This window comes from Coregonus lavaretus (genome assembly GCF_964263955.1).
Source record: "Coregonus lavaretus genome assembly, chromosome: 10".
Taxonomy (NCBI): Eukaryota; Metazoa; Chordata; class Actinopteri; order Salmoniformes; family Salmonidae; genus Coregonus; species Coregonus lavaretus.
This window is the reverse complement of record NC_139997.1, coordinates 27203568-27215800: the sequence shown is the minus strand read 5'-3', so window position 1 is coordinate 27215800 and position 12233 is coordinate 27203568. Positions and strand designations below refer to the sequence as shown.

The window sequence follows — 12233 nt, the reverse complement described above, 5'->3', positions numbered from 1 at the left end:
CCAGTCCTTTATTGGGGGTGTCTTGCGAATTGCCTATAATTTCCACCTGTTGTCTATTCCATTTGCACAACAGCATGTGACATTTATTGTCAATCAGTGTTGCTTCCTAAGTGGACAGTTTGATTTCACAGAAGTGTGATTGACTTGGAGTTACATTGTGTTGTTTAAGTGTTCCCTTAATTTTTTTGAGCAGTGTATATGTAGCAACCCGCACAGACAGCTGTGTGTTATGTGTTATGCTATTCATTGGTTGTGTTGTACTTACCAGTACCCAGTGTTCGCGGGGTCCGACATGCCAGTCAACCTGCTATCTGCCAACCACGGGAATGCCTGGAATGTTCTGGTGCCGGGTATCCTGGTGGTTGGTGGAGTGGTGGGGGAGGGTTTGGCAGGGGGGTGGAGCACAGCTAGTTTAAGACCATGCTTAGCCATTATTCTCTCTCTTTCATCTGGTCTTAACAAGAGGTGGTCACGGTTGTTTTATACGGTATCCTTGATTTATTTGGCGTGGGCTACGGCCAAATAGTAGCCTGTGTTGAGTTTGGTTAATAAACCGGGAATTCGTAAACTCAAACCTCTGTCTGGACAATTGTTCATTTATGATCTAGCCAGGTCATTACATTGGTGTCAGAAGTAAAAACGTGGATAAAAGTTAGCCAGCTACTAGCTAGCTGACTACCGTGGCTAGCTAACGTGTACGTGGAGAAGATCGGGGGTTGAAAATGCTTTGAGGGAGTCCGAAAGTGAAGGTGGAGGTAGGAGACGATTATGGCCAAGGAGGTGCGTGTGCATGGAAGTCGGAGGATCTGGCCGAGGAGATCTCCAGGGCATCGGAGCATATTGGCCGCTTGAGGGAGACCACTAGAATGATGGCGGCTGAAGCGGGCATGAGTGCTTCATCTACTGTGCTTCGCAGGGATTCTGGGGGTCGGACCGAAGGGGTGACGTCAACGCCACGTGACGAGGAGGCTGGGCCTCAGGATGTAAACAAACATGGCGGTGCCCAGTCCCCGATTGCGTCCGCATCTGTTAAGACACCGAAGTACTCCGGTAAGGTGGATTGGGAAGCTTTTCATGCTCAGTTTGAGCTGTTAGCTCATTTTGGGGGGTGGTCGAATGAAGATAGGGCACTGCAGTTGGCTTTGTGCCTTACGGATGATGCTCTGTCCTGTTTGATATTGATTAGCCCCGAGGACAGACGTGATTATGGGGCTTTAGTTGGAGCACTGAGGAGGCGCTTTGGACAGTGTGTACAGCCCGGGGCTGCTGCGCTTCGAACTGAGTAATAGCTTCGGTGGGGGTGCAGGGAGACACACCCACTGTGCGGGCAGTGGGGCAGAGCAGCCCAGAGCCGGAAAAGCCTGCATGGGTGGCTGAAATGACTGAACTCATTCTGCTGGGGGTGTGGCCAGCCAGGCCATCTGCGCTGGGATTGCCCCATGTCCCTCAGAGCGCAGGGAAACGGCTCAGGGTCCGCATAGATGGGGCGGACCTCTGGCTCTATTTCCCAACCACCACCATCGCCAGGAGGTGTGCCGGCACAGACGGGGGAGCAAGGCTCCACGCCCCCCAGAAGCAGACGAGTGCAAGCGGATGGAGCCTATTGTTGTGGTGGATCGGACCTGTGTTAGGGACTTTTGTCATGTTCCTGTCACTGTGGAGGGGGTGCCCTGCTCTGCCCTGGTGGACACTGGGTCCACAGTAACCCTGGTGAGGCCGGATATTGTGCCAGGTTGGACTCAGTTTGAGCCCACAACTGTGCAGCTCCGCACAGTCACAGGTGAGCTGGCACCCATGAAAGGGAAGGGAATAATGACTGACAGTAGGGGGCAGAACTGTGTGTCATCCTGTGTGGGTTGGACTTTCTTAGGAGCACAGGCTGCCAGTTAGACCTAAATGGGGGCACACTGAGCTTCCAGGGATAACCGGCAGTCACCATGGCCCTAATGTCACATTCACACAACCCAACAACCCCCTTACTCCAACAGTTAAAGCAGCAGAGACTCATGGCTGCCCGCCCTCCCCCAAATCTGTGTGACTTTTCCACAGCCCCTCTGTCACCTACGGCTGTGTGTTACATTCCCCCAGCTACCTCCACGACACATCCCTCTGTGAACCCGGGCCACGCCCCCCCAGCCCAGCTACCCCAGATGTGAGAGGAGAGGACGCTGTCTGCAGTGAGGGAGATATGGGAGAGGAACTGTGTTGGTCTTGACCCCGAGCAGCAGGAACGGATGTGGCAGTTGCTGTTTGAATTCAGAGACAGCTTTGCGCTGAGTGAGGAAGAGGTGGGTCAGACTCATCTGGTGCAGCATGAGATCGACATAGGTGATGCTCGGCTCATCGAGATGCGTTCACGCCGTATCCTGCTGGCACGCCAGGAGGCGGCAGACAAAGCTGTGTTGGAGATGCAGCGGGCAGACTTCATAGAGCCCTCAGACAGCCCCTGGGCGGCACCAATCGTCATGGTTCCTAAGAAGAGGGGCAAGCTGAGGTTCTGTGCGGACTACAGGCGGCTGAATGAGGTAACCAGGAAGGACTCATACCCCATACCACGCATTGATGAGTCGCTGGACCTGGTTAGGGGGTCCTCCTGGTTCTCCTCACTAGACCTCCGTAGTGGCTACTGCAGGTGCCCCTCTCCCCAGAGGCCAGAGCCAAAACTGCGTTCTCCACTAACATTTACATTTTACATTTTAGTCATTTAGCAGACGCTCTTATCCAGAGCGACTTACAGTTAGTGAGTGCATACATTATTTTATTTTTTTCATATCCCCCGTGGGAATCGAACCCACAACCCTGGCGTTGCAAACGCCATGCTCTACATCCCTGCCGACCATTCCCTCCCCTACCCTGGACGACGCTGGGCCAATTGTGCGCCGCCCCATGGGTCTCCCGGTCGCGGCCGGCTACGACAGAGCCTGGATTCGAACCAGGATCTCTAGTGGCACAGCTAGCACTGCGATGCATTGCCTTAGACCACTGCGCCACTCGGGAGATACGTGGCGCAGTGGTCTAAGTGCCCTAACAGAGGGCACTGGCAGTTCAAGGTCCTGTGCAACGCTCCAGCTACTTTTGAGCGTTTGATGGACAGGGTGCTGGATGGCATCCCCCAACAGGAGTGTCTGGTATACCTCGACGACATCCTGGCCCATGGCAGCTCCTTCCAGTCATCCCTGGGGGCGCTACGGCGTGTGCTGGAGAGGGTGGCTGCCGCAGGCCTGAAGCTCCACCCTGAGAAGTGCCACTTCATGAGAAGAGAGGTGTCTTTCTTGGGCCACCAAGTGGGGGAGGAGGGTATCAGCACCATGGAGGACAAAGTGGGGGCTGTCCGAGACTGGCACACCCCCACCGACCAGCATCAGCTGAAGAGCTTCCTGGGCCTGGCCTCGTACTACCGGAGGTTTGTACGGGGCTTCTCAAGCATCGCTGCTCCCCTGAACCGCCTGCTGCCGAAGGACTTCACTTGAACAGTGGAGTGCGAGGAGGCCTTCAACACCCTCAAACGTGCACTGATCGAGGCCCCCGTGCTCGCCCCCCTGACTTCACATTGCCCTTTATCCTGGACACAGAAGCGAGCAATGTGGGCATGGGTGGGGTGCTGGCCCAGGTGGGGCCAGAGAGTGGTGGCGTACTTCAGTAAAACATTCAACAAACATGAGCGCTGCTACTGTGTCACCCGGCGGGAGCTCCTCGCTGTTGTGGCTTCCATCAAACACTTCAAGTACTACCTGGGTGGCCTGCCCTTTACTGTAAGGACTGACCACTCTGCTCTCCAGTGGCTCATGTCTTTCAAAGAGCCAGAGGGGCAGGTTGCACGCTGGTTGGAGGAGCTTCAGCTGTACGACTTCACAGTGGTGCACAGGGCAGGGGCACACCACTCCAACGCCATGTCCCGTCGGCCCTGTACTGCAGACGGGTGCCGCCACTGTGAGCGGAGAGAGGGCCGTGAGAGAGAGCTGTGTGCGGAGGAGGGGGTCTGTGCCACAGTGTGTCGGGCGGGCGGGCCTGTCAGCTGTGAGCTGCAGACTGTCGACGTGGCTGAATGGGGGCAGTAGCAGGGACGGGACACAGACCTACAGCCAGTGCTACAGTGGGTAGAGGTGCAGCTGAGGCCACCGTGGGAAGAGGTGGCAACGCTCTCACTCGCCACCAAAGGGTTGTGGTCAAAGTTTGAGAGACTGCGGCTGGCTGATGACGTGCTACAGCGGGCATGGAAGGAGCCAGCTACGGGAGAGGATAGGTGGCAGGTGGTGGTCCCAAAAGCACTGCAGGAGGCTGTGCTCCAGAGCACTCATGGGGGGGTGGGGACTGGACACTTTGGGGTCACAAAAACTGGGGGCAGCACAAGAGTGATGTGGAGGACTTTTGCCGTCGCTGTGACAACTGCACAGCGAAAAAGGGCCCTCCAGGCCGTTCTCATGCTCAGCTCCAACAGTTCCCAGTTGGGGCTCCCATGGAGAGGGTGGGAGTGGATGTAGTTGGGCCGTTCCCCACCACAGACAGTGGAAACCGCTGGGTGCTCACGGCCATGGACTATTTCACAAAATGGCCCGAGGACTATGCTCTTCCTGACCAGGAGGCAGAGCCCATTGTCGACGCCCTGACAGTGGGGATATTCAGCAGGTTTGGAGCTGCGGAGTCCATCCACAGCGACCAAGATCCGCACCCCTGCAGAGATGGCATTTGGTCGGCCCCTGGATATGCCCGGAGACTCCAGGACTGCCTGGAGACAGCCCACAACTTCGCCAGAGAGCAATTGGTGAATGCAGGTGTTAGGCAGAAGAGGAACTATGACGTGCACACCCGGGGAAGGCACTTTGTGGCAGGGGAACTGGTCTGGGTCTACAGCCCCCTGAGAAAGAAAGGCAGATGCCCCAAGTTGGAAAGCCACTGGGTGGGGCCCTGCAGCGTCCTGGAGAGGGTAGTGGAGGTTGTGTACCGGGTGCAGCTTTCTCCCAGGGGGAGAAAGGTAGCACTGCACCGGGACAGGTTAGCCCCATACAGAGGGGCCTCTTCTCTCCAAACCCCAGGGACCCCCACAATTCCCCTCTTTGGCAATGACATTCCCCAAGCACCCACCCCCAGGCGCCACAGACAAGGCTCCAGACAGCCCACTCATCCAGTCTCCCTCCCTGTGTCACCGCGTGGTTCCCCGAAGCCACAGACTCTATTCCCCGTTCCCTCATCCTTGTCCCCCATGTCCCTGCCTTCATTCCCTGGGCCCCAGTGGGGCAGCCCCCTGCCACGGACTGAGCCCCCTGTTCCACATCTGGACACTCTGCAACCATCACGGCCACGCAAGCAAAGGAGACCTCCGGGTCGCTTCAGAGACTTTGTTCGTTCCCTCGGGGACGAGGGACTTTGTGGTGGGGGGGCTGTGTAGCGACCCGCACAGACAGCTGTGTGTTATGTGTTATGCTATTCGTTGGTTGTGTTGTACTTACCAGTACCCAGTGTTCGCGGTGTCCGACATGCCTGTTGTGTTGAATAGCTCAGCCTACTCATTGATAGCCCCTACTTTAGTGAACTGACATGAGACATTGCAAGGCAAGAAATTGCGATAGCCTATAGCCTACATATTTTGATTATCGACGCACAGTTCTCGAGTGCCTGCTTGGTGGCGGACATCCCTTGCTGTGCCCCTCCCATCTCTTCCTCCCTCGCTAGCTTGCTCTTTCTTTGCTGTGAATGATGCGAGAGTTTGTGTTCTCGAAGTAGACTATGGAAAATAGTTTCCTCCATTGCAAAAAAACATGAATCTTAGGAGTCGATGAGTCGATTCCTAGCTGAATCTAAGCTTGACACCCAGAAACTCCCCACCACACTACGCAGTGCGCACGCAGGTGCAATTTCATGTGACGTGGCCGGCCAGTTAATGTGAACCAAAGATTGTCTATTATATTGATAAGAAAGTCAAGTGACCGCTCTAACAATTTAATTACATGTCCTCAAAGATGGAAAGTAGGAGGAAGGAGGCGAGATCAGGTGGGGCCATTCTAGCTAATGAGAGGAGGGGTATGTGTGTAAACAACAGGCCATAGCTAGGCCTTAACGGATAATCAACAAGGGGCTATGCGTTCTATGGAAAATAATGAACGACGTGGAAGGTGTGTTCCACGACGCGGTAATAAAAAAATGTGTTGACCAAATTGGACTCTCACTACCCACGGGCCCTTCCCAACAATGCAGAGTGAAAGAAAATAGAGAAATAGTAGAAAAGTAAAACACGTAATAATAAAAGTAATAATAAATACACATTGAGTAACGCTAACTTGGCTATATACACGGGGTACCAGTACCGAATCGATGTGCAGGGGTACGAGGTAATTGAGGTAGATACACGGCATTCGGAAAGTATTCAGACCACTTCATTTTTTTCACATTATGTTACAGCCTTATTTTAAAATTGATTAAATAAATACAAAATCCTCATCAATCTACACACAATACCCCATAATGACAAAGTGAAAACAGGTTTTTTGAAATGTTTGCAAATTTATTAAAAACAAAAAACAGATACCTTATTATAAGTATTCATACACTTTGCTATGAGACTCGAAATTTAGCTCAGGTTCATCCTGTTTCCATTGATCATCATTGAGATGTTTCTACAACTTGATTGGAGTCCACCTGTGGCAAATTCTATTGATTGGACATGATTTGGAAAGGCACACACCTGTCTATATAAGGTCCCACAGTTGACGGTGCATGTCAGAGCAAAAACCAAGCCATGAGGTCGAAGGAATTGTCCTTAGAGCTCCGAGACAGGGTTGTGTCGAGGCACAGATCTGGGGAAGGGTACCAAAAAATGTCTGCAGCATTGAAGGTCCCCAAGAACACAGTGGCCTCCATCATTCTTAAATGGAAGAAGTTTGGAACCACCAAGACTCTTCCTAGAGCTAGCCACCCAGCCAAACTGAGCAATTGGGGGAGAAGGGCCTTGGTCAGTGAGGTGACTAAGAATCCCATGGTCACTCTGACAGAGCTCCAGAGTTCCTCTGTGGAGATGGGAGAACCTTCCAGAAGGACAACCATCTCTGCAGCACTCCACCAATCAGGCCTTTATGGTAGAGTGGCCAGACGGAAGCCACTCCTCAGTAAAAGGCACATGACAGCCCGCTTGGAGTTAGCCAAAAGGCACCTAAAGGACACAGACCATGAGAAACAAGATTCTCTGGTCTGATGAAACCAAGATTGAACTCTTTGGCCTGAATGCCAAGCATCACGTCTGGAGGAAACCTGGCACCATCCCTACTTGTGAAGCATGGTGGGTGCAGCATCATGCTGTGGGGATTTTTTCAGCAGCAGGGAGACTAGTCAGGGTCGAGGGAAAAATAAACGGAGCAAAGTACAGAGAGATCCTTGATGAAAACCTGCTGCAGAGCACTCAGGACCTCAGACTGGGGCGAAGATTCACCTTCCAACAGGACAATGCCCCTAGGCACACAGCCAAGACAACGCAGGAGTGGCTTTGGGTCAAGTCTCTGAATGTCCTTGAGTGGCCCAGCCAGAGCCAGGACTTGAACCAAATGTAACAGAGACCTGAAGCGACGCTCCCCATCCAACCTGACAGAGCTTGAGAGGATCTGCAGAGAAGAATGGGAGAAACCCCCCAAACACAGGTGTGCCAAGCTTGTAGCGTCATACCCACTCTGCTGGGCGGCCAGCTCTAGGAAGAGTCTAGAGGTTCCAAACTTCTTCCATTTAAGAATGATGGAGGCCACTGTGTTCTTGGGGACCTTCAATGCTGTAGACATTTTTTGGTACCCTTCCCCAGATCTGTGCCTCGACACAATCCTGTCTCGGAGCTCTACGGACAATTCCTTCGACCTCATGGCTTGGTTTTTGCTCTGACGTGCACTGTCAACTGTGGGACCTTATATAGACAGGGGTGTGCCTTTCCAAATAATATCCAATCAATTGAATTTACCACAGGTGGACTCCAATCAAGTTGTAGAAACATCTCAAGGATGATCAATGGAAACAGGATGCACATGACCTTAATTTTGAGTCTCATAGCAAAGGTATTTCTCTTTTTTATTTTTAATAAATTTGCCTCCAAAAAATAAACTGTTTTTGCTTTGTCATTATGGGGTATTGTGTGTAGATTGCTGAAATAAATACATATTTAATCAATTTTAGAATAAGGCTGTAATGTAACAAAATGTGGAAAAAGTCAAGGGGTTTGAATATTTTCCAAAGGCACTGTACATAGAACTAGGAATAAAGTTACATAGTAAACAGTAGCAGCAGCGTATGTATCACATGTTGAATGCACCGAGCGGTCTGTTTAAACTACTAGCACACAGCTCGGATACCCATGCACGCATACCCCACAAGACATGCCACCAGAGGTCTCTTCACAGTTCCCAAGTCCAGAACAGACTATTGGAGGTGCAAAGTACTACATAGAGCCAAGGTTACATGGAACTCTATTCCACATCAAGTAACTCACACAAGCAGTAAAATCCGTTTGAAAAAACAGATACAAATACACCATATGGAACAGCGAGGACTGTGAAAAGTGCCTTAATTTTGGCTGGACACCAGGAAGAGTAGCTGCTGCCTTCGCAGCATCTAATGGGGATCCATCCTAAACACAATACAATGTCAATAGAAAAAAAAAGTTCGTGCAAAAAAGGTCAATGCACATAGTTAAATAGTTAACCAAATAGCTACCCGGACTAACTATTTAGCAGTCTTATGGCTTGGGGGTAGAAGCTGTTCAGGGTCCTGTTGGTTCCAGACTTGGTGCAGCAGTACCGCTTGCTGTGCGCAACAGAGAGAACTATGACTTGGGTGGTCTCTCTGTGTGAACTCACCGACCTCACCTTACAAACACACCATTGTTGATCTTATTCAGTCTTCCAGTTTGGCCTTGAAACGAGAGTACAAGGTCATGTGAATTACATGTTTTTTGCTTCAGACTTTTTCCAATGAGTTTACAACAATATAAACCTTGACACTCAATGTGGATGTGACGGAGTTATATTGCAACTAATTACCAGAGCCATATTCTCTAGGCCTATAGCTCTGCTAATTGCTGAAGTTCAAGCCAGACTTCTTCCCGATCCCCACAATGCAGATGATGTAAAGTTGGCAGTCCAGTGTGAAACACTTTTTCCAACACTGAAAATGCTGGTCTCTAGACTGTGTAACTTCCATTGTGCTTGCTTTTCTCCCAGACACTCAACTGTAAAAAAACTCAAATCAACAAAATCAACATGCTGATTCAGACTGACATTGTCAGTGTGAAAATGCCTACCCTCCAAAGAAAAAAAACACCTAAAACATCAGTAGCATCCCATGGGAAATAAGCTTTGATTCTTAGCGAGCTGCTCTACATTCTGAGCATCTGTTGATTACACACCGCTGTGGCTGTCCTTTGGCTGTGCATCACGCTGGTCATATTACCTCTGGTCTGATTATGGATTGTGAGCAAATGAGTGAAACACATCAGGCACTGCATTCATTTAAACCGGACATTTTATTGAAATAATAGAGGACACAGTGACACCTTGATGACATGTATGCATTCACTAACTGTAAGTCGCTCTGGATAAGAGCGTCTGCTAAATGACTAAAATGTAACTGACGAGGAGCGATGCAGGATCAATAGGTTAGCTTGAGGAGAAGAGGCTAAAAATGGACATTTCAGTTGTCATATTACTTCTTACTACAGCCGTTCTGTAGGCCTATTCCTGGTTGCTGGACTTATAAGTACATTAAATATTCTGGATGGGAAAGCCACACCCAAATACACCTTTATAACATCTTGCTTGGGATACATGCAGTCAAATTCTGGGCAAAGATAAGACCATCCCATGTAGCCAAGTGTTGTTTTGAGGAAAACAGACAGCAAAGATTTATTGGGAGCAATGGCCACCGCTTCCATGCAGGTTCACAGGCACATCAGCATGTAGCAACAATACAATTAGAAAGCTGAAGTCACAAACACAATTGGTACCCTTCAGACTGCACTTTACATTGGTTTCAATAAAATGATTAATAAAATGATCAACAATGTTTGAGCTCAACTACCAGAGGTCTAACAAGCATGGTTAGTTATAGCGATATAGCATATTAAAATCACATCAGTTTGTATACATTTATTAATAAAACTTCCATATGAGGACTTGGTACATAACTGGAATATAGAGCCAACGTTTTTCTGTTATGGAATACAAGCACACTAATTCTGGGTTACAAGGTAGTAATATAATAATAATAATATTTAGTTAGTCGCACAGAACTTTAGGTCTACAAACTACACCACGTCACTGCACAGTATAATCATAGAGGGGTGACCCTGGTCATTAGGTGGCCTGCAAGCACTAAATATCCTCCATGTTTAGGATAAAGCAATGTCAGGGAGGTGGGTTTAACTGCAGAACACCACAAACACGTACACTAGGCATGTAATTGATGACAGTATGGGGTTGTTACCTATTATGATAATAGCAACTGATATTGACCCTGGCTTTGGGTTTGACCAAAGGTTTAGGGTTTAGTTTAGTTTGGGTGAACAGCTGCAAATGGAATATCAATAACAATCTTACATATAAAGAATAATGCAGAATATCTCATTGGAATCAACATAAGATGAGAACAGCATAACAGAATGGACAACTCATGCCACACTCACAATTGGCATATTAATTAATACTGCAACACAAAACCAGCAAAGGGGCATGGATTATTGAAAATCAAGGAATGACAATCTAGGAATGACTATAGCTGTGTTTGATGCTGCGGCAGGTCGAGCAATCAGAAAAGTGTTGAGAAGCATGAAATTATCAGCTGCCTGCAAGTATCAGTAAAAAAAAACAATGGCACAGACTGGAGCAAACAAGTAATAATAGCTATCATAAATAGTGGTTTGCATAGTGGTTACTAAAATGAGAACAGAATGACATCCACTAATGCATTAAAATCATGGCAACCTGACAATTTCATGTTCCCTGGCCCTGCTCTCGCCTCTCACTACTGCCATCTTGGCCCAGAATGGTACTTGTTGCATCATGGAGACATAGCAACTGGTTCAACTGGAAACGTCCGCCCCAGTAAGGCCTGGAAGATGGCACCAAATCGAGTATCTCTTGTGGAACGGTTGGGAAAGTAGAAAAAGTACCACGGAAGCAGAACAAGCATAAATAAGAATAGCCACAAAAACATATATGATATGACACTTTCCAATATTGGCAATACAGTACAAAGAGGTGGGACCGATGGCTTAGTGAATATGAAAGATTTCTTCTTCTTTTTGGAGAGCTTCACCATCAACCACGTTTTACGACATTAAGACATTTAGTTTAGGATGGACTGGGGATGTTACATTCTCCCATGGAGGTAAAGATGGTGGAGAGGAATGAGGGAAAGGAATAATAAATGACTAAAACGCTAACAGCTGCTGTTTGTTCTTGGGGCGAGGTGTGGAGTGGAGCGTGGTGACTGGACGGACGGAAGGTTCAGTTCTTCAGGACTGAGTCGTACACCTGGTAGACATACTGGGTCACCTCAGGAGCCCGGCACTTCAAGGACAGCTGGAAGAGAGGATAGGAAAAACTATAGATTGAGGTACAAAACTATAGGTTACATTTCAGCTCAATAAGTCTGAGTACATTTCACCTTCTCTACAGCACAACAGTTTAATTGCTTTTCGCAACTCTTTTCATCCTAACACTTATTGTGAACACAATAATATATAATAGTGTTATTGAGTATCCCTACAAAGTATATTATATTAAATTCATCCATCTCAGTATTATACATTTTCCTACGACCGGATTTAACATCAGCATTGATCAGTTTCTATTCACAGTGGGGTCGTTCCATTTGATTTCAATCACTTTTTGACTGCACCCCTTTTGATTTGAACAAATCGTTCTATACATACACTATATATACAAAAGTATGTGGACACCGCTTCAAATTAGTGGATTCAGCTGTTTCAGCCACACCCATTGCTGACAGGTGTATAAAATAGAGCACACCGCCATGCAATCTCCATAGACAAACATTGGCAGTAGAATGGCCCGTACTGAAGAGCTCAGTGACGTTCAACATGGCACCGTCATAGGATGCCACCTTTCCAACAAGTCAGTTCGTAAAATTTCTGCCCTGCTAGAGCTGCCCCGGTCAACTGTAAGTGCTGTTATTGTGAAGTGGAAACGTCAAGAAGCAACAACGGCTCAGCCGTGAAGTGGTAGGCCACACAAGCTCACAGAATG

General features: G+C 48.8%; 1 protein-coding gene across 2 annotated transcripts in view; it reads right to left on the bottom strand.

Moving 5' to 3' along the window:
- Window positions 1-9471: 9471 nt before the first annotated feature.
- The window catches only part of LOC311136569 (AP-2 complex subunit beta-like), a 67880-nt gene continuing 65118 nt past the window's right edge, over window positions 9472-12233 (bottom strand). For both annotated transcript variants that reach the window (XM_084170755.1, XM_084170754.1), the window contains one exon: window positions 9472-11546. In XM_084170755.1, the coding sequence (XP_084026881.1) occupies window positions 11472-11546 (75 nt within the window). In that variant the 3' untranslated portion in view covers window positions 9472-11471. The remainder of the gene's footprint in view (window positions 11547-12233) is intronic.